This window comes from Leptodactylus fuscus, chromosome 4 (genome assembly GCF_031893055.1).
Source record: "Leptodactylus fuscus isolate aLepFus1 chromosome 4, aLepFus1.hap2, whole genome shotgun sequence".
NCBI lineage: Eukaryota > Metazoa > Chordata > Amphibia > Anura > Leptodactylidae > Leptodactylus > Leptodactylus fuscus.
In genome coordinates this window covers 200,780,994-200,808,132 of record NC_134268.1, presented here as the reverse complement: position 1 = coordinate 200,808,132, position 27,139 = coordinate 200,780,994, and the positions used below count along the sequence as shown (strand labels likewise).

The 27,139-nt window shown below is 43.1% G+C and overlaps 1 protein-coding gene across 1 annotated transcript in view; it reads left to right on the top strand.

Moving 5' to 3' along the window:
* JCAD (junctional cadherin 5 associated) overlaps positions 1–27,139 on the top strand; it is a 96,710-nt gene that overhangs the window by 53,297 nt on the left and 16,274 nt on the right. Inside the window, exon 3 of the mRNA XM_075271598.1 lies at positions 14,230–14,594. Within this exon, the coding sequence (XP_075127699.1) occupies positions 14,293–14,594 (302 nt within the window). The 5' untranslated portion in view covers positions 14,230–14,292. The remainder of the gene's footprint in view (positions 1–14,229; positions 14,595–27,139) is intronic.

Here is a 27,139-nt window from a genome sequence, read left to right as displayed (position 1 = left end):
AAGACTAGAAAGAGGGAATAAAATGTGTGCGCCGCAGCAAATTAGGCCCGCCCACTTTTATGTTGACTCCGCCCATTCTCATTCAATTCTCATGTGATTCCACACAGTATAATCCTCCTACAGTCACCCGTAAATTATGTGTCCCACCTCCATCACTCCCCCATTTTCATATACACCCTTCATCTACCCCTAGTTTCATGTCCCCCCCCTCTATCTCTGTCCCCAGTTTCATGCCATTCTCCCCCTTTATCTGCCCAGTTTCATGTCCCCCCCCGTCTCTGCCCCAGTGTCATGCCGTTCTCCCCCTTCATCTGCCCCAGTGTCATGCCGTTCTCCCCCCTTCATCTGCCCCAGTGTCATGCCATTCTCCCCCCTTCATCTGCCCCAGTGTCATGCTGTTCTCTCCCCCTTCATTTGCCCCAGTGTCATGCCGTTCTCCCCCCTCCATCTGCCCCAGTGCCATGCCGTTCTCCCCCCTCCATCTGTCCCAGTGTCATGCCGTTCTCCCCCCTCCATCTGCCCCAGTGCCATGCTGTTCTCCCCCCTCCATCTGTCCCAGTGTCATGCCGTTCTCCCCCCTTCATCTGCCCCAGACCTAGTGTCATGCCGTTCTCCCCCCCTCCATCTGCCCCAGTGTCATGCCATTCCCCCCTTCCATCTGCCCCAGTGTCATGCTGTTCTCCCCCCCTCCATCTGCCCCAGTGTCATGCTGTTCTCCCCCCCCTCCATCTGCCCCAGTGTCATGCTGTTCTCCCCCCCTCCATCTGCCATAGTGTCATGCTGTTCTCCCCCTCTATCTGCCCCAGTGTCATGCCGTTCTCCCCCCTCCATCTGCCCCAGTGTCATGCTGTTCTCCCCCCCTCCATCTGCCCCAGTGTCATTCTGGTCTCCCCCCTTCATCTGCCCCAGTGTCATGCTGGTCTCCCCCCTTCATCTGCCCCAGTGTCATGCTGTTCTCCCCCCCTCCATCTGCCCCAGTGTCATGCTGTTCTCCCCCCCCCCTCCATCTGCCCCAGTGTCATGCTGGTCTCCCCCCTTCATCTGCCCCAGTGTCATGCTGTTCTCCCCCCCCCTCCATCTGCCCCAGTGTCATGCTGTTCTCCCCCCCCTCCATCTGCCCCAGTGTCATGCTGTTCTCCCCCCTCCATCTGCCCCAGTGTCATGCTGTTCTCCCCCCCTCCATCTGCCCCAGTGTCATGCTGTTCTCCCCCCCCTCCATCTGCCCCAGTGTCATGCTGTTCTCCCCCCTCCATCTACCCCAGTGTCATGCTGTTCTCCCCCCTCCATCTGCCCCAGTGTCATGCTGTTCTCCCCCCCTCCATCTGCCCCAGTGTCATGCTGTTCTCCCCCTCTATCTGCCCCAGTGTCATGCCGTTCTCCCCCCCTCCATCTGCCCCAGTGTCATGCTGTTCTCCCCCCCCTCCATCTGCCCCAGTGTCATGCTGTTCTCCCCCCCTCCATCTGCCCCAGTGTCATGCCATTCTCCCCCTCTATCTGCCCCAGTGTTATGCCATTCTCCCCCCTCCATCTGCCCCAGTGTCATGCAGGTCTCACACTCACTCACACACACACACTCACCTTGCCTCGCAGCTCTCTCCCTCAGACGCATATTGTAGCCGCGATGTGATGACGTCATCACATCGCGGCTACAAATGCCGGAGGCCCGGAGCTCAGCGTTAAAGCAGGAGCTGAGCTGTGACAGCTCCTGCTTTAAACGGCTATGTATACAGCTCATCGGCGTCCGTAGGACGCCGATGAGTTGAAATTGGGACATGCAGAGCAGCCGACCGGGACCATTTTGTTAGGTCCGGGCTGCGCCGCGGGGCCCCGCTAAGCGCGGGGCCCCGGGCGGTTGCCTGGCTCGCCCGGCCCTGGATCCGCCCCTGCTTATGGAAATTAGAAAGTAAAAAACTAAAAATTGAAAAGGCGTCAATGGTGACAATATTCACGAATCAATATATTTTCTCTTAGAAATGACAACTATAATGCAGAGATAACACTCAGGAATCTTCACAGCTGAGACTTTCTTCACTCGCCTTTATATTTTCACCTTGTCTCAAGGCAGGAACGGCCTTGACTCTCGCTGTAGCAGAATTCTGACTAGGCACTTTGCGGCTGACAAGTTTCTAGACAGAGCTAGTTATGTGACTTTGGAATAGAGATGAGTGAATCGCTTCCCTTGATCTGTGGATTCATCAGTCCATAGAATAGACTGGGGCAGATTTACTAATCCTGTCTAATTCTCCTTCAATTAGTGAACGAATACTCCTGATATATTGTTATATGGTCATTGTTATGTCCTGTGCTCGTATTATAGCCAGTGTGATCAAAAGTACAAATCACTTTATTTAACAATGATTTGACATTAATATGACATTTTTTGTTGTAAAAAATGTCATTGAATTGCCAACCACTACATGTCATCCTTCCCTCTTATTTGCTGTCCACTGCTTGCTGTCGTGAGAAGTCCATCTCTAGGAAAAGAGATACCGTATATACTCGAGTATAAGCCGAATTTTTCAGTTTATACTCAAGTATAAGCCAAATTTTTCAGCTTATACTCGAGTCAAAAAAAAAAAAAAAAATTTAAATTTTTTTTTTTTTTTTTTTTTAGGAGGGGGGTCTATGACCAGCCACAATATCAATTTATAGAATCTACAATAAAATAGTGGGAAAAAAAGAAACTTTAAAAAAAATTTCTTTAAAAAGTTGTAAATCCCTCCTTTCTCTAGAATACATATAAGAGTAGAAAATTATTATGAAACACAAACACATTAGGTATCCCTGTGTCTGACAGTGCCCAGTCTACTGAACATGGGGTATCTGCAGTGCTCCTGTTCCATCGAAAAGGGGTTAATAGGAGCCCTGCAGATCCCCTATAGTCAGCCAGACTGAATTCCAAGTGGGGGAAAAAAAACAGTCCTCAAGCTCAGGGAAGGGGCAGACAGACAACCAAAACACCCCCTCCCCAGCGTCCAGCACCCAGCAACTACTGCACCCAAAAACTCCGACCATTTTAATTTTTGAAATTTTCTAGTAGCTGCTGCATTTCCCCCCCTCGGCTTATACTCGAGTCAATAAGTTTTCCCAGTTTTTGGTGGTAAAATTAGGGGCCTCGGCTTATATTCAGGTCGGCTTATACTCGAGTATGTACGGTAGATTACAGGAACTGGGAGCAGACTTTGCTTTTGTTTGGTAAGTGGCCCCTGCTGTTCAGAATACACAGTACCTCCTCTATTAGTAAACTTTTCTTGTGTTCCTTTGGAAACCAGCTAAACTATGCAGACTCTGTCTGCATCCACAACTATCCTGTGTGTCCTAGGCATGCAGGACACTTTGAACTATAGTGTAGCTTCACATGTGTGAGAACTATACACACAGCACTTCTGCATTGCTTCACATTCTCCACATATGTGACACTATTAAAAGTACTGATATTAGTGCTATGCAATGTGCTAGGACACACAGGATAGTTGTGCCCACGGACCAAGTCAGGATACTGTAGTTGGTTTTGAATGGGAGGCAGGAAAGAGTTATTTGAGGCAATACTGTGCGCTCCACTGGCAAGTGCATGTGCAATACATGATGGGAAGCCATAGACAGACTTCTCACACTACAAACACCCCCCCAGAATAGCTAGAAAAAATGCAACAAGATTGGGGCTGGGGGTATGAGCAAACAAAGACTATGAATGCAATGTGTAACATGTAAGCAACAAGCTCATAGGTGGTGTAGATCTCTGGTCTCATTCTGGGCTGGTGTTAGGGAGGGCAAACTGGGTAAGTGCCTAGGACCCCCAAAAGTGGCCATAGTATCTGGAGCATCAGACTTTTGGACTGATGACTCGGATCATGGGAGCTTCTGTGCACTCCAATACTGTTTAAACCTATGACAGAGCAGGAATGTTCTAAGTCCCTATTCTGTCATAGAAGACAGAGAGTGACGTATATCCAGTAGGCTGCAATATAACTGTATTGCAGTCTATGTAACTTTCGCTACATAGTTATTGAGACTGGTCATAGACCAGCTAGATTTAACTTTAGGGGGGCATCACAAACAGCAATGCCCAAGATCAGCGTCAACTGTGATCGCAGGCATTAGCTCAGGGTCTCTGCTGTGAAATACATTGGAAACCTAGCATCCACCAGACTATGTAGGCAGATGTTGAGAAGGAGTTAAAGACCTACTGTAAATTGGTGTAAATGATGATAAATCCGATTGGGCAGGTGGCCTTCCTTGCGCCACACCACACACGATGCTGTGCCTCCTTCCAGGAAAGTGCTGAGGGTGATGTAAAATGGAAAAATGTTGCATATCTTTGCACAAAATCTGACGTGCCAAAAAATTGCAACTTTTTCAAGCCTTGTATGCTTGTCTTCTGGTTTACAAGGCGTGATAAATCTCCCCCACTGCCTCTTGTAAGTCTCCCGTGTACCTTTCCATCTCTTTCCTTATCACTTACTAAGAATTTACATTTTGAATACAATTTCTTTAGCAGAATCAGATCAAATTGTCAGAATTTTGTCACTTGTATAAATCGTAGGATTCTATGAAACGGTTTCTTTTGCGGTCTGTGTTTTTTAATATGTCACAAGATACAGAATAACAGTGCAAACCATGTAAGTCTCTTGTGCGTGGGATAACTACCATAACTGTATAGAAACGCCAAGTGACATTGATAACTGCATTCCATAATGTGGCAATCTCATCACTGTCCCTTCCAACAACATAGAAATATATCACAGCTGTCAGTAGGTTTACCAGAAAATAGCATACCTTACTATCCTATAAGGAGGGCCTGTCAGCCCTCTGGACATGTCTACTAAAGGGAATAACTTGAATTTGCCATAAAATAACAATTGTAAGGTTCTGTATATTATTTCTGGGTTATAACTCCAGGAAATATATGAATACATTGACAAATGGACATTACCACGTTCGCACTACCGTTGGATGTCCGTTCTGATAGGGTCTGTTAAAAAAAGAAAAATGGATCCCTATCATAATGGACATTAACTGAGGTTGGATTCACACTTGTAGGAGACTCCACTGAAGAATCTGCCTAAGGGAGCATTCACACGGTGTAACGTCCCGCGAGATTTGGCACGTGTACGCCGCGTGACCCTTTAGCGCGGCGCATACGATCCCCGCTCCCATTGAAATGAATGTGAGTGTGTACGGCACGCAAAGGGTCACGCAGCGTACACGTGCCAAATCTCGCGGGACGTTACACCGTGTGAATGCTCCCTTATACCGGCGGAGAGAAAAGTCCAGCATGGAGAACTTATCTCTCCGTAGGTTTGGTGAATTTAGGATGGCCATGTTTGGTGATGATGCAGCAGTGCTCAGTAATAGAAGAAAACTCCCACTATGCTCCAAGATCCTCATTTGAATAAAGGATAAAAGAGCTTTTACGCTGTATCCCTGGGGCTGTGAAACATAAGAAAGGTATAGTTTTCATTCTGCTGACAGCTTCTACAGCACTATGGGAGTGATTTAAAGTAGCTGGGGACAATGATAGACTTCCTTTAAGGCTAGTGTGCGTCGGACCAGCCGTGAATTAAAGACACGGGCAGCACACAGGGACACGCGGAAGTCACCCAAGTGCTGCCCATGCACTGGCCGTGCTTCTGCGAATGAATAGGAGCCACAGAAGGGCAGTAAAATAGGACAGGAATAGGACCTGCTCTATATTTTGCGGCCAAACTGTCGGCCCGCACACGTGACTGTGTAATTCACGGTCTTCTTTACAGACCCATATATATGAATTGGGGCGGGGGAACCACGGATAGCACACTGATCTCGGAAAAGGTCATTTGCAATCGTCTTAAGGCAGAGGTGAGGACCCATCTGAAGTAGGAAACTTATCTATTACTTCCTGTAGGTATGATATAGTGCAGAAATAACCACCAAGGGTCTGTGACTAAAAAACTAAGGTGCCACCCAAAGTGACTAGTTCAGTTATATTTGTAAATGCGGAGATGACTTTTAAGACTTTATAACTTTGGGTTTTGCTATTTGATTATAAAGTGTAACACTAGATACAATAGCTGCTGGTGCTCATTGGGGGGTGCAAAAATGCCCTGACAGGTTCCCGTTAAGTCTGTTATGGCCATCAGGTAGATGCAGTCGTATTGCACGGGTGACAAAACATCTGTCCAACAGTCTAGATTATATTAAACACAGCAATGGAGGTGATACAGAGGTTTAACCCTATTATCTAAGCCCTGCACAGCCTCCTATGTAATTGTCCCTAATTTGTGAATGCCTAAAACAGGGGTATTGGATTATGAGCCCAAGTAGGGACACCCTCTGTACTGCTCTACAGAATATTTTGCCGCTATATTACAGTATCATAACTATGTACTGCCATTTCACATTTCCTATGTAGTAAATTATAGAGAACTCCTTTAACACTAAGCAGGTGGAAGAGCTTTCCAGCCCCGCACATCCAAACATCCCCGTCTTACTCATAGAAGTTCACTTGTCAAACTCCATTACAGTCAGATGCACGGGGCTGTCAGGGCTCATAGAGACATCTCCTGGATGTCATACATCAGCTAATAGCCATTTATCCAAGCACTCTTCTTAGCTTCCATTCTCAAGTATGCCTGCCCTTGCCAACATTTGCCATATAATACCTGCAAGAAATTCATTACCTGCCAGACATATATACTTGGTGCAGACGATCCGTAAATAAAGTGGCATCAATATGGTTAAACTATTAACTGTACTGGATGATTTACGTTGATGTGAATATCATTACACTTCTTCATGATCCTCTCACGTTGCTGTTGATATTATGTGTCCATTGGGAAGGACTTGCTTGTTACAAAGGAGATCTTGGGCTGCGCCGTGCATGTGGGTGCAGCCATTAAAGCCTCTTGTTTGTGTATCTTTATGTGCGGTTTTACAAAAGACAGGATTCTTAGCGAAGAACATCCAAGTGGCTGTCTGTTTTAACTTTGGACAGGGGCCAGTGGTGATCCAGCTGTGAGTCGGAGGATTAACTTCAAACATGAAATATCGCTTCCATAGCCATTTATGGAGACTTTCTGGCTCTTTGCACGGGTGAGGGTAAGGAGCATGGAGATGAATGGTTCTGATGTAGAGCAAGGACGTACAACTTCATGGGAGGCCATTTCATTATGTGGTTATGGATTTCGCCAGGCCAAACAAATGTAGAACTTCTCATATGGTTAGATGTGCTTATGGAATAAAAATGGCAGCAGAACAAAATTGTGGAAATGTCCTAAAGTGTAAGATATTCGTGTAGGTGCGGATGATACATGACACCATTACGTATAGTAGAATAAGGGGCTCATCTGTTATTTGCATAGGGCGTTGTTTCATTTCTTGTACTTTTACGCTCTCACATTAACTTCATGACATGTACATTCATGTCGGGGCCCCATTGCGTAAAAATATACGCAGCGGACTCTCTGCGATTAACAAAACCATTTACATCTCAAAAACAAAAAGTAATAAAAACTGTAGCGGGCCGTAGCCATAAAGCGCTGCGGGAAAAACTGAGGTGGATTGTACCTATACAGAAAACGCCAGCATTTCTGTAGGTATAATTGACATGCCGCAATTTACGAAATCGGAACGGTTGTTGAAATTGCAACATTTCTGCTGCAATTTTTTTTTCTGCAACGTGTGGATGGGATTAGCCAGAATTACTTCCACTTTGCAGGTAATATAAAACACAGCATTTTTTCTGCTGCGGCCAAAATGTTGCATTTTCACAACGTGCGGCCTTGGCTGTAGGAGCGTTTTTGCAATTTTAGTGTGACTGTTAAGGGGACTGGGTACACGTCATAGATTGGGCTCTGCTGTACAGGTCAGTCTGCCTTCTGTCTCTCTGACTTCCTGTGTACTACGTTAGGGCTCATTCACATCTGCGCCCGGTCTCCGTTCATACAGGTTTCCGTTTCCTGCACAAAACTGAGCAGGAGATGGAAACCTGCAGGACTCTTTCATACCCATTCATTTGAATGGGTTTGAAAGATGTCCGGCCGTGAGCGCCGGTGAACGTTTTATGCTCTCCGCCGCGAAACTGGTTTTTTAAAATCGGACACAGAGTCGGACATGCAGTACTCTGTGTCCGGTTTTAAAAAAACGGTTTCGCAGTGGAGAGCCTAAAACGCTCACCGCCTCTCACGGCCGGACTCGCTCTGACAGCTTTCCGTCTTCTGCATGCAGAAGATGGAAATCTCAGATCAGACTCCGGGTGCTAGTGTGAACCTATCGTAATTATATCATAAATTATGAAATCCCTCCTGGCAGTTATCAGACCCCCTCCCTTGCTCAACAAACTCCATCTTACCTGTTTCCCTGTATCCCCTCTGTGCTACTGAACATAACATTTTTGCCTGTTGTGTATAAGGAAGCAGAAATTCAGTCATATAATAGGTGTGTCCCTAGCAACCGGGTTCTAAAACTCACCTGCTTCACAGTTTCTGCTATCTGTGAGTGCTGTGTGCAGAATCTCTAGTGTATTTCTACGAAATGCGGCTTCATGAAGCTCTGCCTGACTCCTGCTTTTAAGAGCTGAGAGGGAGAAAGTTATTACAGGTGGAAGTTCTAGGTCAGTGAGCTCTCACTTGCTTCCCTTATATAAGACTTCTAACAGAACACATTGAGGGAAATATGGACAGTGGACACTTACTGTGAATGTGAACAGAGCAGGGTGGGGACGCCCTGGCCCAACATGTTTATTATAACGCTTACTAGAAAACTGGCTGGAGCCTCCTGATTATTTATGGTTACCTCTCATCCATTGAGAACGTAATTTTAATCCACCTTAGTGTGGTTCGGGGAATCTGTGGGTCTCCTTGGCTTATGGGCCAGATGGAAGCTGCAATCTCAATACTGATGCCAGTGCTTATGGCCCCCTAAGGCTCCTGGGCCTCGTTGCGACTGCACCCTCTCAAGTTACACCCCTGAATCAAACTTTTAAACCTCTTAGGTTGTATAAGGCAATCCTATGAGTGCAGACTGAGGTTGCTATTACAGAACAGCGAGGACCTGAAGTTTGACTCTACAAAGCATTGGCCTTAGGGACCCAGACTATAGGGTTACTTACTCCGTGAACCCGTGAAGCTTAAAATTCACAAAAGAAATGTTTATATGTCTTTGGCCTTAAAATATGAAATCAGTCACAGTGAAAACTTGGCAAAGTAATGTGAAAACAATGTACTGTGTATTCATTACTGTAGAGAGGCCAGATTGCTGTGTTTTTTCCCTTGTACATTATGTTCACACAGTGTAATACTGGCAATACATTCCCAGGCTCTAAGTGCTGGGAAGACAATTGCTCGGGTAAAGTGTGATCTCAGCTTTATAATCACATCAACAGCAAAGTAATCCTTAAAGCATTATAGAATATTCTTTACATATAGCAGTAGTGCATGTCAGTGCAAGAAACCGCTCAAGCTGACATTTCTTCCCCTTTCCTTTCTCAGCCGGTAAAAAGTATGTCCTCAGTAACATGGTAACTGAAGACAATGAAGAAGAAGGGGAATAGAGCTGTAGTCCAACACCTAAGCGAGACTCGGATACGATGAAAAAAGAAAGAGTGAGAAGAAAATGATGTACAGTCTCTATATCTAGATTTGAGACTCATGCTGTGAGAGGGGAGGAGGTGCAACAGGGGAGGCATCTGATTGGCTCAGACCACAATGAGCCCGCCCACTCAGCACAGTTATAGAGAGAAAATGAATATTTACAGACATAAGAATGGAAGGAAAAAACATTACAGTCTAGCGAATCCCATGCCCACTTTGCAGTAAAATACGCGCAGTGGGCAAGCTACGATTCACAAAACCATTGCAGTTTTGTAAATCGCAGCATGTCAATTATATGTGCAGAAACGCCGCCGGTTTCCCTATAGATATAATGGAAGCAGAAATTCCACAGATGGATGGATGGATTTTCTGGGAAAAGCACAGCAGGAAAAACCACGTTGCACTGCCACCACGATTTTTCCTGCTGTGTTTTTCTGCTTTTGCCCACTACGTGGGGCCTTAGCCTAAGTCAAACTCACTCTAGGTTCACAGTAGCATTTGGGTATCTGTCCCTCAAGCCCACGATGGAAACCCTATCCGCATAAAATGCAGTTACACGCTGGACCACCTCCACCGACTTTAAGCAGAAACTAGGCCGGAGAGGCTCAAAATCTAGTGTGAACATAGATCAAGTATTATTTCTGTCTGCCTCATATTTAGGACATATGAATATCTCTAAAGTAGGGTTTTCCTGCACTCTACAGGAGAAGTTGTGAAAATGGCGCCTCCTCTGACATCACATCCTGCTTGGCTGTTATTGGTTGAAATTTCTCGTCACACACTTCCTGTTTTGCCTTCTCCCTGTATTCTCTTCGTATTACAGTGAGTTCTCCACTCCCTACATAAAATAAAGCTGAAAGCTCAGTATTAGCAATATTATGTGCAGATAATCTACAGGAGGAGGTGGCCAGAGCAGGAAGTGTTTGATGTCCGTATTCTTGGGCTGTAGAGTTGGAGCCAGAGTTTTGGGTGGAGTTGGAGTGGGAAAAAGTTACCAACTCTTACCAAAAATTCTTGTATAATAGATTAGAGGATCTTCACTTCTTCTATCTTGGCCCTGACTGTCTATCATTTATACAGTCCTATGAAAAAGTTTGGGCACCCCTATTAATCTTAATCATTTTTTGTTCTAAATATTTTGGTGTTTATAACAGCCATTTCAGTTTGATATATCTAATAACTGATGGACACAGTAATATTTCAGGATTGAAATGAGGTTTATTGTACTAACAGAAAATGTGCAATATGCATTAAACCAAAATTTGACCGGTGCAAAAGTATGGGCACCTCAACAGAAAAGTGACATTAATATTTAGTAGATCCTCCTTTTGCAAAGATAACAGCCTCTAGTCGCTTCCTGTAGCTTTTAATCAGTTCCTGGATCCTGGATAAAGGTATTTTGGACAAACAATTCAAGTTCAGTTAAGTTAGATGGTCGCCGAGCATGGACAGCCCGCTTCAAATCATCCCACAGATGTTCAATGATATTCAGGTCTGGGGACTGGGATGGCCATTCCAGAACATTGTAATTGTTCCTCTGCATGAATGCCTGAGGATTTGGAGCGGTGTTTTGGATCATTGTCTTGCTGAAATATCCATCCCCGGCGTAACTTCAACTTCGTCACTGATTCTTGAACATTATTCTCAAGAATCTGCTGATACTGAGTGGAATCCATGCGACTCTCAACTTTAACAAGATTCCCGATGCCGGCATTGGCCACACAGCCCCAAAGCATGATGGAACCTCCACCAAATTTTACAGTGGGTAGCATGTGTTTTTCTTGGAATGCTGTTTCTTTTTGGACGCCATGCATAACGCCTTTTTTTATAACCAAACAACTCAATTTTTGTTTCCAAAATGAAGCTGCCTTGTCCAAATGTGCTTTTTCATACCTCAGGCAACTCTATTTGTGGCGTACGTGCAGAAACGACTTCTTTCTCATCACTCTCCCATACAGCTTCTCCTTGTGCAAAGTGCGCTGTATTGCTGACCGATGCACAGTGACACCATCTGCAGCAAGATGATGCTGCAGCTCTTTGGAGGTGGTCTGTGGATTGTCCTTGACTGTTCTCACCATTCTTCTTCTCTGCCTTTCTGATATTTTTCTTGGCCTGCCACTTCTGGGCTTAACAAGAACTGTCCCTGTGGTCTTCCATTTCCTTACTATGTTCCTCACAGTGGAAACTGACAGGTTAAATCTCTGAGACAACTTTTTGTATCCTTCCCCTGAACAACTATGTTGAACAATCTTTGTTTTCAGATCATTTGAGAGTTGTTTTGAGTAGCCCATGATGCCACTCTTCAGAGGAGATTCAAATAGGAGATCAACTTGCAATTGGCCACCTTAAATACCTTTTCTTATGATTGGATACATCTGGTTATGAAGTTCAAAGCTCACTGAGGTTACAAAACCAATTTTGTGCTTCACTAAGTCAGTAAAAAGTAGTTGTGGGAATTCAAATCAATAAAATGATAAGGGTGTCCATACTTTTGCACCAGTCAAATTTTGGTTTAATGCATATTGCACATTTTCTGTTAGTACAATAAACCTCATTTCAATCCTGAAATATTACTGTGTCCATCAGTTATTAGATATATCAAACTGAAATGGCTGTTGCAAACACCAAAATATTTAGAACAAAAAATGATTAAGATTAATAGGGGTGCCCAAACTTTTTCATAGGACTGTAAGAGTCCGGCCATGGAAAAATAGTCGGTGGTTTGACCTACCAATTCCACAGTCCTGATATTTTCAGCCCATATCAGCAAAGCACTAAGTAACGTCACAGAGGACGACTCGTTTCCTTGAACTGTTTTAGTAAGTCCACCATGACTTCTTCTGGGTGAGAGATCCATAGTCTTTCTACTCTTACAGTAAAGAACCCTCTCTTATGTTGGTGTAGGAACCTTCTTCCCTCTAAATGTAGGGCAGTGGAGGAACTTGCAGTGCTATTATAGTCTATGGGGTCCGTGCGCTCTCATAAGCTCTCTGCTTGCCAATGCGTTTGGTATTCCCCCCGAACGGATTACCAAACGCAGATGTGAACCAGGCATTACTCCAACTCCACTTTTTTGCCACTCAGAAACTTCAGGGCCTAGGTGCATACCCATATAGTTACCTCCCTGCTATACCTCCATTAGCATAATACAGACCACTGCTTTAGTAGTCTTTAGTCAGCAAAGGACACATAACAGGCTATGATAGCATGCAGACAGTCTGGTTATAACTGAGATTTCCCCTGCTGGGCCTCATTTTCACACCATTCTTGCTGCAGGTGGAAACGACTACATTCCCATTCTGCAAATTTTATGGAAACACCTATATATTAGCGATATACAGAACTGTTCTGAAAAAAATAAAATAATGCTGCAGAGTAAGAATGCTTGCAGAAATAGAAGGGTTAATAGTTTCTTTTTTTTGCCAGTTAACAAAATGCAAAGGGAATGAACAAAAAAGAAATGTAAATCCCATCAATATTCGGTGTGACCTTTGCCCTTTGCTTCCCATCAATTCTTCTCGGTAATTTGCAGACAGTTTTTGAAATAACTCGGGGCAGGGAGGTTGTTCCCGCCATCTTGGAGAACAAAGCACAGATCTTCTGTGGATGTAGGCTTACTCCAATACGTCTGTGTCGTCATGTCATCCCAGACAGACTGGATGATATTGAGCCCATGTGGGGGCCGTATCATCACTTCCAGGATTCCTCCTGCAAAGGGTAAAGGTCACACTAAATATTGATGGGATTTACACTTCTCTTTTCTGAACGCATTCTTAGGCCCGGTTTACATCTGCATTCGGGTTTCCTGGGACCCCCAAACGGAAACTTAATCCGTATAAAAAAGCGGTTACCTAAGGAAACCCGCAGGCCCCTAGACTATAAGGGTCCATTCACACGGAGGAAAATGGTGAGGAATTTGGTGTGGCATTTCAGCGCTGAAAAAGCCTCCCATTGACTTCAGCAGAAAAAGGAACCCATTGAAGTCAACGGGAGGCGCTTTTTTTGCCACACCAAATTCCTCACCATTTTCCTCCGTGTGAATGGACCCTAATGGAGTCTGGAGTCTTCACGCAGATAGGGGAACAGAATGGCCGAACGCAGATGTGAACGTGGCCTGACTTTACAGTATTTGTTCCGCACCTTGTCTCAATCTCTTGCCCATTGTACTCGTTTTCTGAATTGCTTTCCAAGCTTCTCTAACACACAACGAATGACAGAATATAACCTTGCTTGTTTTCGTCCCTATCATATCAGTATTGTTTTCCCGGGGGTATTTCCACTCCAGTTCTGCTTGGCACACTATGGCTCATCACAGGGCACCGCGGCAGTGACCCGCTAACATACGGCCTCCTCCATGTTATGTCAGTCCATCACAGAGTACTTTATATGTTTACTATTTCCTAAACTGTTTCCCGATTCCAAGGCACCTTGTAAAATAAGCCGAGTCAGCAGCAGCAGCAGAATCTCATCCCTTTCTCCGGCTGCAGCAGCGTACTTGTTCCTTATCTTGGCAGGATCCTTCCATTACTCATCAGAGCATCTGCATATAATTTAACGTTAGGTAACTAAACAAAGTATGTCATGAAAAAAGCCAGGATTCCTGAAGCAGCGTGGAGCACGTGCTGCTGAGTGATATTTATTTTACTCTTCTTCCTTCCAGTGATGAAAGACCCTTTGAAAGTAAGGTTTGCCCCGGCATAGCTGTTCCTCCAGGAAGCGCAGCATGTTCAGCGTAGAGGACCTCCTAGTTTCTCATGGGTACAGAGTGTCGAAGAGCACGCTTTCCACATATCAGCACAGGACTGACGGCTACCAACACGAAGCTACAGACACCAAGTCTGGCAATGGCATGTTGAATGGATACCCGCCAGACCTAGCAGATACTAATGCTGTGAACCCCGCTCCATCCAAGGGCCTCTTCAATGACCACGAGAAGGGCTGTGTGAACAAGAGACGGCACATTACTTCTGCAGGTTATCCCAGGAGCGCTCAGTCTACAGAGGCATGTCAGACCACAGACACGGGGTATGTATCCCGATCACTCTCTCATTGCCATATGCCACCATGCACTTTCCCGCTTCTGCATTTTTTGTCATTTTTCATGTTTTTTTTTTTGTTTTAGAGCGCCCTATTTATAGCAAGGCTGCACCGTGATCGTGCATATTAAACTATACAGGGCTTTATTGTTCTGGAAGCAGATTTGCTCATTTGTATGCCATAACATAAGTTGAGGATAATATATTCTTTTCAATATAATAAGTGCATAAAAGATGATGAAGAAGAAGAAATCTGTTCGCTGATACACTGGATTCTCTGCAATGTGGTTTTCATTTTTTGTTGATTGAACAGATTTTATGGGATTAACCCGATGTATATATGGCTTGTATTCTCATTATATGCCTGTCTAGGAGAAGCAACCTGCTGCCGCTATGGGCAGAGCCAGCCTTACCTGGAGGGGAAAGAGAAGGATTGTGCAGGATAGTTCTCATAGACTCCTATAGAAACCGCTTTTATATCTCAAGTCAATGCAAATAAAGTGCACATTGTAATCTAATAATACTTGTAATCTGTAGAATAATATTAGATAGATTTGAGATAGATAGATAGATAAATAGATAGATAGAGATATAGATAGATACAGATAGATAATAGATAGATAGATAGATAGATAGATAGATAGATAGATAGATAGATATTAAATAGATGGATGGATAGATAGATAGATAGATAGATAGATAGATAGATAGATAGATAGATAATGCGCAAAATAGATCATGAGATAGATATATATTAGATGAATAGATAGGTGGATAGAAAAATAGAGGATAGATAGATGATTGATAGATAGATAGATAGATAGATAGATAGTAGATAGATAGATAGGAGATAGATAGATAGATAGATAGATAGATAGATAGGAGATAGATAAGGTTTTTAAGCAGATTTTGAAACTTTTTTTTGTAGTGCTTTTTGAAGTGTTTTCTCGTGTCAGGCCTTTATTAAGTATTTTATATTTTTACTATTTCCTGCACTGTTTCCTGATTTCAAGGTTTCTTCTAAAATAAGCAGAGTCAGCAGCAGCAGAATCTCATCCCCTTTCTCCAGCTGCAGTACTGTACAAGTTTCTTATCTAATCAAAATCTGTCTAGATCAGAGTTCCCTTGGCTGGTTTCCTTGAGCCCTGATCAGAGGTTCCCCAGAACACAACAATAACAAGAGCTATGGAAACTCTTCAGGGATTCCCTTGTAGATGGAATCACTTAGCTGGATGGATAGATATATAAATCTATCTATCTATCTATCTATATCTATCTATCTATCTATCTATCTATCTATCTATCTATCTATCTATCTATCTCCTATCTATCTATCTATCTCCTATCTATCTATCTATCTATCTATCTATCTATCTATCTCCTATCTATCTATCTATCTATCTATCTATCTATCATCTATCTATCTATCTATCTATCTATCTATCTATCTATCTATCTATCTATCTATCTATCTACTTCCCCCACGTATATACAGCTAACATTACCATGTTACTTACAAAGTTACAATGATAATTATCATATCTTTCTTATGTATGTCACCTTTTGTAGATTTGGAGAAAAATACCTTTGGAGTGTTATGTAAATGAGGCAGTTGGTGCATTGGGGCGGGCCTTCATCTTCCTAAAACATTGCTCTTGGTCTTCAGAGCCCTACTATCTTCTGCCTGTGCCTTCCCTATGAGAGTTGATCCTTCCACCACTTTGACATCACCAATTCTTCTTGAGCAGTAAGAACAGTGCTCCAACAGCGGAAGCCCCGCCCCCAGTGCACCAAATGTTTCATTTTCATTAGACTCCAAATTTACAACAGTGACAAAGGTATGCAATGTACTCTGCAACACAGTGGTGGCCTGGGGAACATGATAGACTCATTTTAATGTGATCAACAGCAAAAGAAACAGGCACAAAAATCAAAGTTGTTTTGTAGCCACTATTGTTGTTAGGATAGCCATTATAGATGTTGATATAGTCACTATCTGTGTTGGGCTAGCCAGTATAGTTATTGGTATAGTCACTATAGGTGTTGGTGTAGGAACTATCTGTGTTGGGCTAGCCAGTATAGTTGTTGGTATAATCACTATAGGTGATGGTATAGCCACTATAGGTGTTGGGCTAGCCAGTATAGTTATTGGTATAGTCACTCTAGGTGTAGGTGTAGCCACTATCTTTGTTGCGCTAGCCAGTATAGTTATTGGTATAGTCACTCTAGGTGTAGGTGTAGCCACTATCTTTGTTGCGCTAGCCAGTATAGTTATTGGTATAGTCACTCTAGGTTTTGGTGTAGCCACTATCTGTGTTGGGCTAGCCACTGTAGGTGTAGGTATAGTCGCTATAGGTGCTAGTATAGCCTTTATAGGTGTTGGTGTAGGAACTATCTGTGTTGGGCTAGCCAGTATAGTTGTTGGTATAATCACTATAGGTGTTGGTATAGCCACTATAGGTGTTGGTGTAGCCACTATCTCTGTTGGGATAGCCACTACAGGTGTTGGTGTAGCCAGTATAGTTGTTGGTATAGCCACTACAGGTGTTGGTGTAGCTACTGTCCATATTCGCTATTATCATGTATGGCCATCATAGACTAGGTCACCCTATAATGATACAAACCAGACAGCCTGACAAGTCCATACATTACATAGTCATCTATTCATTTCCATGCCCAGCATATAATGCTATACTATTAGATGTATAGCATGAGTATATAGATATAGTATACATCAGGGATAGGGAACCTTCGGCTCTCCAGCTGCTGTGAAACTACAACTCCCATCATGCTCCATTCACTCTCATGGGAGTTCCAAGAACAGCAGAGCAAGTATGCATGCTGGGAGTTGTAGTTTTGCAACAGCTGGAGAGCCGTACGTTCCCTACCCCTGGTATACATGATACTAATGCGGCCTCTCCTGGCTATAACATAAGATATGACATAACATTGACTTAATACACGATGTGTTTATTTTGGTTATTACGCACCATATCGTACATTGTTTCCATGTAGCAAATGCCCAGGAATTTACGCTCAGACTATTGTATGACCCGAATATTTAGTTTTCTGCTTGATAGCATCTAAAATAAAATTCTGGCGATATTAAACACACCTTGTCTAAAAACAAACACAGGAAAGAGACAGGATGTAAACAGCCTTGGAAAAATGGCCGGGAGAGCACGTCCTGTCCGTCCGTCCAGGTGGCCAGTTCTACTTATTTTTCTAATGATATCAGATATCTGGTGTGTTTTTCTAATTATGTGACGTGTTCAGTAAAGAAAAATAGGCTCAGTTGTAACTTCACATAAGTTGTCGTGTATTACAGAATACAGCAGCGGATACACAGAGAACGGAGCAGGAAGCAGACAGCGCTGTTCTCTGTGTAGTGGTGAAATTTAGTCAACGCAACTTACGTTCCATTCAAATAAATGAGAATTGATCTGCAGTACCTGGTCTGACCACTCCATGGAGAACGGCACTACTTCTGGCTCTATTCTCAGTGTATCATCTATTAAGACTATCTGATCAGTGTCAAACCCCTCCACTAATCTGATATTGATGAACTAATCCTTAAAATAGATCAGGAATATTTTTAGCCTGGAAAATCCCTTTAACTAAATAGATCTTAACCCTTAAGTACTATCACGGTGTCTATCATACACCACTATCATACAAATATCATTATGACAGACACCATGATAGTACTTAAGGGTTAAAGGTGTTGTCCAGGTATACATTCCCACGTCAGACATTGATGGGCACAGTTGCTCACCGGACAGTCGTTGTTCAATGCTCAATGAGTATTGTGCATGGTCCCCTTTAACTAGAATAGGACCCACAGACAATACTTATTTCTGATCAGATTTAAAGGGGTTGTCCAGGCATAAAAATAATATCTTTTAAATCATCCAGGGGCGGGGGGAAAAAAATCATACTCACCTGTTCCTGATTCTCCGGTGTCCTCTCAGCACGGTCCAGTCCTGCTGACTGTGACATCCCAAATCCCTTCCTCTGAAGCCAACGATTAGTCTTAGCAGTCACATGACTACTGAGGCCAATCAGTGGCCTCAGGACGAGACCCCGGGATGTCACAGGTAGTAACGTCTTGTGCCCTTTGCTGAGGCCTCCAAAAGACAACAATGGACCAGGAGGACCGGACCTGGTTGAGAGGCCAATTTCTTTTGTCTGGACAACCCTTTTAAGTCTTGTCTACACATTGTGATAAATTCAGTCCCCCTTGGGGCAACACGGTGGCTCAATGACATCCCGGGATCTCTTCCTGAGGCCACTGATTGGCCTCAGTAGTCATGTGACTGCTAAGACTAATCGTTGGCTTCAGAGGAAGGGATTTGGGATGTCACAGTCAGCAGGACTGTCCTGGGTTCAAATCCCACCAGGAACAACATCTGTAAGGAGTTTGTATGTTCTCCCTGTGTTTGTGTGGATTTCCTCCCATTCTACAAAGACATACTGATAGGACAGAAAAAAAAAATGTACGTTGTGATCCCTATATGGGGCTCACAATCTACATAAAAAAAATAATAATGATTCAGTCCCTCTTGTTCTCTATTGCATATAGGAGTATTAAAGGGGTGTTCGATTCACTTTTTAACCCCTGCAGAGTTTTATAATGACAAACACTGTATACTCACCTTGCCATCTGGCTGGGGATCCAGATGATAGTCTCCATTAGGATCCCAGGTCCTGGCCAAAGCAAGTGGTGAGTGTGCAGAGTGTATTATGTTAAGCCTCTTCAAGGGTTAAAAAAAATAAAGGAATTGTAACCTTAAAAAGGTTGCAATAAATTAGAACGAGAAGTAACATGGATTTCGGAAAACAGCCCCGGTCTGAACGGGTCAGAGCTGCAATACCAAACACAGCCATGGAAAAGAGTGGCACTGTTTATGAAAATAAATAACAGTTCCTCATCTCAGACAGCCCCTATATGTCATGCTTCATAGTTACAGTTTTACCCTGTATCCAAAAACTTACTATTAAGGGTCAAAGGAACGTTTTTCTATTATGTCTACACAATATTCTGGAGACCCCTTCTTGGAAATCTCAGTAAATTTGATGGGTTTGTGTTTGACAATGTCGGCCCTGTGTGAGTGTAATAGGCTCAATGTGTTCTCTGTAAGTGTATGAGAGGGAGAGGTTGTAAACCTGATGATATACAGAGCCATAAATCCATGTATGGTAATGTAATTCCTGTGTATATTGAGCCGTACCACAGTAATTGATCATTTATTATAGTAGTCACTGACTGGCTGTAATGTGGGTGCGCCAGTGTGTACAAGGGGCTGCACATATTATACATACACGAGATTCGGTATCATACAAAATGAAATAACATGAAAGAAAATTCTGTTTTTGTATAATTTTGCACACTGCCGATCTGATTTTTTTAACATTGAGGTCTATGGAAAGCGAATTATAAATGGATTACCAATGGATAGTAATCTGTGTCCGTTTTTCCCTCTGCACATGCTCAGTATAAAGAAGGGGGTAGCGGAAACAATTGGTCAAAAAGGGGTACAGTCAGTTTTTTTTTATGGACATCCATTGGTTAATCCATCAAAGGGAGCCTTCACACGGAGTAAACGCGCGTGTATTTTTGCAAAATACACGTGTAAAAATAAGACTCCCATTGACTTCAATGACATTTTACAGGCGTATTTTTGCAAAAATACACGCACGTTTACTCCGTGTGAAGGCTCCCTAAAAAGACGGATTTGGGTATCTGCTGTGTAACCATTAGGAATCCTTTTTGGAATTTTTTTTAAACGGTTTGCAAGAGGACAGATGCCAGGCGCAAATGTGAACCTAGCCTAAATTGACAACTGGGTGTCGCCATTTTCTCTGATCATTCCGTAGTATTGGCAGGACAGATTGGACAGTGTATAAGGTCACAGTGTATAGGATCATACCCCCAAGTGATAAATTAGGGGAGGTGCTTAAACATTACATATAGTCATAGTCATCTTTCCTGGGCTCCATTGCTGTGTCTGGTGCACATCCTCGTCCTCCTGAATAATGTCAGCACTAGTGTGGAGCAAATAGTATTCGAAACTATTCGTCGAATACCTCGCTCCCATAGGAATGCGTGTAAGCGGCCCAACACCAAGGGGTTAAGCGCTGTGAATCTTTGCCGGCCGCTAACACGCATTCCTATGGGAGCGAGGTATTCGTATCTACTATTCGCTCAACACTAGTCAGCACCCATGGGGGACCACTGAGGCCTGCGATTGGGGACCCTGACATAATTCAGGAGGCATAAAGACGATGGGAACCCATAGTGGACACCATGATGGAGCCCTGGAAGGTGAGCATGACTATGTAAAGTTTACTCACCTCCTATGCGCCTCCGTTTATTATACACTGGGGTCCGAAGAAACCCCAGATTATAACAATAGCAATTGTGGTTCTGATTGAACTAAGGGTCGGTTCACACTAGCGTTTGGGCACTCCATCTCCCATTCCACTTAAAATAGGTGGAGAGAAAAGTTCTGCAAGCAGCCCTATTTTCTCTTTGCTGATTTTAGGAAGAAACTGGGCAGATCCCATTATATGGGGTCCATGGGTTTCTGCTGGTAACTGCTTTTTAAGCAGATAGGCTTTCCATTTTTTGGGCCCCAAAGTGAACCCAAGGACTGGAAAGACTAGGGTGAACCTAGTGTAGCAAACCTTGTGAGGTTCCCGCAGCACAACATCCAATTACTAATTTATTCATACATTTCTAAGAGGAACAACAGAGGAACGTAACCATGCAAAGCTCTAAGAAAAGACTATCCAAAATTATGGACTCATATTATAAAGAATAGAGGTTTTTACTAAAGCAGACATTTCAGGAGAGATGACGGGTCCAGATCTGTCAGCTAAAAATGCTGCCCATTATATTCCAGGGACAGACCAGATGGAACAAAAATATTCTTATGTTTCCATTATACGAGTGGTGAAAGGATACCGTAATCTTATATCTAAGAGTCTGCTGTATTAATGGGGAGGGGACACCCCTCCACCCCTCTGAGTGGTGACCGACAGGCAGCCCGGCGTAAGAGATCAGAAGAAGAATATGGCAAACATACAGATTCCATACAGAGATAGCAATCCAGTAATACAATCAAAGCTCCAGTACATCAAGTCCGATTCCTTATGGCTCCTTCATCAGTCTTCACTAGACCATGGGTGGTCTCACAACAGTCTCCACCATGTATATCAGGCAATCTGACATTCCCTATAGATAACCATAGAATTACTATATCTCCATAGGGATGTGATCGGTGTCAGTCCGAGGTTCTAAGCAATTTCATATTGTCCTAATTTTACCAATTATTTGGTACCTTAAAGGTAACTGTAACCCAGTATATCAACAAATTTGTTAAAAACACTTATAATAAAAAATGTATTAATAACACAAAAACTGCCAGAAAATCGTAAATTGGTGTAAGTTTTATTTACGCTTAGGGTTGAGGGATCGGGATCGGAAAAGATCGGATTCCAATTCTGATCTTTTCCCGCGGGATCGGAGGTTATTTCCCACAATGCTTGGATACTGACCAATCATTTTTAGCTTTTCCCTCAATGATTGGCCAGTAAGCATTTTGGGAAATAACCTCTGACCACGATCCCGCGGTAAAAGATCGGAATCCGATCTTTTCCGATCCCGATTGCTCAACCCTAGTTACGTATTAAAGGGAGTCTGTCACCAGATGCGATTTACAGCACGTCAGTTCTGCCTACAGAAATGCCGGCGGTTTCCTTATTGGTATAACGGGAGCAGAAAGTCTGCAGAGGAAACTTCTCCAGAGTTTCTATGAAAAATACTGCAGAAAAAACCACAATGCATTCCATCTAGGTTTTTCTTGCAGCGCTTTTTCCTGTAGCCCGCTATGTGGGTCTTCATCTTAAGGTACGTTCACACTCTCGTCTTTTTCATCTGTTCTTCAGTTCCTTTGTAGGAACTGAGAATCGGACTAAACTTTAAAATGGATCAGTCTATGGGCGGGTTCACACCTACACCTGGTCTCCTTTTTCGGGTTTCCATCTTCTGCCTAAAGAAACTGGACAGGAGACTGAAACCCGGCGGTCAGTTTTCATACCCATCCACTTGAATGGGTTTGCAAAGTGACCGCCTGTGAGCGTCTTCTGCCTGTCCGTGGGGAAACTGTTTTTTGTTTTTTTTTAACCGGACACAAAGTCGGACATGCAGGACTTTATGTCCAGTTTTAAAAAAACTGTTTCACCACAGAGAGGCACAAAATGCTCACGGGCGGTCACTTTGCAAATCCATTCAAGTGAATGAGTTAGAAAACTGACTGCCGGGTTTCCGTCTCCCGTCCAGGTTCTCACCTAAAAGCGGAGACCGGGCGCAGGTGTGAACCCGCCCTAACGGGACAACAACAGATCCCATGGGAACCCAATGACTATAATGGGATCTGTTGGGTATCCATTGTTTTCATATGAGACTTTCTCGCCTGCGTTTTTAAGCGTCTTCTACATGTTTGGAACCTTTGAACATCCCCTTAAAAAATTGCAGAACAAATACAAATTAATCTTTATTTGCATAAAACCTAAAACCTTCTCATTGAGTCATGGGGTGGTGAGATTATGTCATGTATCATGTTCAGTTACTTCCTTCACTGGAGCTGAAGTACAAACCCCAGAATAAAAACACAGCAAAAGACGGCAAATGTTATTTATATCAGTTGTTGCAGCCGGGTTATCCAAGGTGGATATGTCTGCCTCGGGCTACATCCTATTGCGTTCCTGGATATCATCCAACACATATTTTATAAGGAACTTTGGTCCTCATTACTACAGAAATCCAGCTTGAAAATGTGCATTATAACACAAGGCCTAACACTCATTTAATGACATGGTAAACAGGCCAAAAATACGCTATCTGTATATTAACTGGAATTTTTCTTTAAGACGTGCGCAAGTTCCACAGCTTTTTGATCAAATAGCAACCACAAGGGAGACATTTTCTCATAGCGTGAAGATAGAATCCATCTGGTTTCCAGTACGGTCATATGAGAACCCTCTGCCTGTTACAGATAATAACCAGAAGGCTGTATATTCCTATAGTCAGGGCGCAATAAGAAGTTACAATAAAGGTATCCCTCATCAGACTATACTCTTATCCACTATCTCCATCTTTGTAGCCAACTTTTATATTGTTTCAGGCGTCTTAAATGGAAAACAATTCAACTTTGCAAATTGTCCTGATTAAAAATCTCTTACCGTTTGGTGTCTACAGCCTCTAAGCGTTACTATATGTTTCCATAGTAACAGACTACGAACTATGTTGTCTTACTCACATCGTTTATATGGTGTTGTAGGGGTAGTTAAGTAGATATGAGAGAACACTAAAATGTCCGAGGTTCGAAATCCGATTCGAACAGCCGCACACTGTTCGGCTGTTCGAACGGATTTCGAACCCCATTATAGTCTATGGGGGGAAATGCTCGTTTCAGGGGTAGGCAACATTCGATAAAATCATACTTACCAAGTCCACAAGTGACGGTCGGGCTGGATTCTCCTTGAAGTCTTCTCCCGGCGCAGCGTCCCCACGGCGTCTTCCGGCTGGAATTCACTCTGCCAGGCATCAGGGCCTAGTAGTGTTCAATTGAGTATGAGTATCTCAAATTCCGTAGTATTCGATCGAACACCTACTCGATCGAACACTACTCGCTCATCTCTAGTAGTTAGTGGTGTAGTGATCAAAGCTTTCTTGTATCAAACTATAATGTTGCTGGGCTGGGTCAAGATATCAGGGCCCATGGAGCGCAAGGGGGCCAACTGATAGACGTTGCATCCACCAAAATTCAATGCAATGTTAAAAAGACACACAGCGCTCACTGGATGTAACTCCATGATTGACAGGAGGCCCGCCGAGACTTTGTCAAAGGGCCCGTCAAAACCTGGAGCTGACCTTGATACTGAAGAGAGGATCAACTTTTAAATCGTATGCAAATAAGTAATTTGGTGCACCCTGGGCAAGGTGATCCCCATAAGAGCATTTGCTTTGTCACCGTGCCTCCACAGGCCCTATTTGTCAATGTACATGGAGCCTGAACTGTCAAGTAATGGTGTACAACTCCTTTAATCCCTTCCTGACATCCGCCGTACTAGTACGGCAGATGCTGGGTGTTTAAATATGGAGGCCGCTCGGGAGTATTAACCCTTCTGGCGCCTCGGTCAAAGCTGACTGAGGCGCCATTTTACCAGCGGCGTGTAGACAACGTCATTTTGATAGTAATCGCTGGCACCCAGAGCAAGCTTTGGGGCCAGTGTCACATTGGTATGACAGCCAGGAGCCCTGTGAAGGCTCCCAAGACTGTCTGGGCTCTGTTTCTATTTCATAGAGTAGCCGGCAATAGAAATGCAGGTTTTTTCAATGCATTGCAATGCATTAGTATTGTAATTTATTGCATTACTGATCAGACCCCCTGGAGTTCAAGACTCCTATGTGGTCTAATAAATGCATTAAAAAAATTTAAAAAGTAAAAAAATATAATAAAAAAAAATAATTAAAAGTTCAAATCACCCCCCTTTCCCTAGAACACATATAAAAGTACTTAAACACTGTGAAACACATACAAGTTAGATATCCCTGTATCTAAAAACTCCCGCTCTACAAATCTATAAAAATTGAATAAAAAGCAATCAAAGCAATAATGATTCCCCAAAATGGTATATCTAAAAAGTACACCCGGCCCCGCAAAAAAAGATGCCCTATACATCCCCGTACACGGAAGTATAAAAAAGTTACAGGTGTCAGAATATGGCGACTCCTAGAAAAAACATTTTTGGCACAGTTTTGGATTTTTGTTAAGGGGTTAAAATGTAAATAAAACCATATAAATTAGGTATCTTCGGAATCGTACCGAAAACATAGAATACAGGGGACATGTCATTTTGGCAGCACAGTGAACACCGTAAAAATGAAGCCGTAAGAAAGTCACACAAATTCACTGTTTCTTCAAATCCACCCCATTCTGATTTTTTTTCCCCACTTCCCAGTACATTGTACGGAATAATTAAAGGTAACATCATGAAGAACAATTTGTCCCACAAACATTAAGACCTCATATGGCTCTGAGAGCAGAGAAATAAAAAAAAGTTATGGTGTTTGGAAGAGGGGAGTCAAAAACGAAAATCGAAAAATGCCTGCGGCAGGAAGGGGTTAAAGTGTACCTCCAGTTCTAAACAACTTGTCATAAATGAATAGTACAGGTAAATATGAGAAGCGTTTTAATATATATGTTTAATTCTCCACTTTTCCAGCAGTTTCTTTCTCCATATAAATCTACGAGGAGTGGAGGGGGGCAGAAAAGACACTCAAATAATTGCTGCTGTTACACTGCTAGGTTGTAGATAATAAGCTAGGAGTACACAGAATGAGACAATAAATCAATTATCCAGCCAGCAGAAAAATCTCACTCTCTCCTCTCCTCCTCCATAGAGTTGTACGTGTGTGGCTGAAGACGGAGACAGATTGTAAGGGAATTGCTGGTTGAGCAATTCCCTAGTGCTGGTGCTGAAACCAGGGAGGAAGGGAAAGAGAGAGACAGTGAGTTCTGAACTTGACCTAGCCCATGTCCCTACCTACTTGCCACAACTGTCCTAATGACAGGGACAACTTAGCGACAGTCCCTTTTCTGAATAAATGTTACACAGAACAAGGCAACACAGAAGCAGAGTCATCAAACCAAGGGTCAAAGCCAGAGAGACAAAGCAGTACCAAATCTCAATCCAGACCAGAACAGGCAGAGATGTTACACAGGTAGAGTGAGGATTGAAGATAAGGAGCAGGAGAACTGTCTAGTAAGTGGAGAAGGAAACAGATCTCCTTAATAAGATATATTACAAAGTTTCTTATATTCACCTGCACTATTCATTTATGCAAAATTATTTATAACTGGAGGTACCCTTTAAGAAATCTCCAGCTATAGCAGTGGTGAGTTTGTCACTGCAGCAGGAATGGATTTGTAATTGGACATAACTCAAGCTACAATTTTGCATATCCTGAAACATCTCGCAGTGAATATTTCTAGCAGTTTGTAAGAATTGGAAGAGTTTAAAGACAATCCTAACCCCAGGATGTTATAAATCTTACAGTACGTTGCGGTGTGGCGAAACAAATGAAATGATGTGTGTTGTGAACTGTATAATGAAGCGGAGCTGTTATCCAAAAATTAACCGCATGCACTTTTAACCTGAGAGGAATATTTTCTCTTGGATCCCGCTCACATCCTTGTCCTATTTGTGTCAAATTGAATTCTTCTCCTTTGTCATTTCGCTGGTGGCAGAGACGTAAAGAGAAATGATGACAACTCGTTTCCGGACACTAAACCCTAAATAATGTTCATATCTTATAAATCAGTTCCTTCCACTTTATACACTTTTTGACTCACCCCAGTGAAATGTCTATTAATAATGGAAACTTCCAGTGTAAATACAAAATCGGGATGGGCAGGAAGGAGAAAAAAACAAAAAATACAGAACTCGTTTTGCAATTTTGGGGGG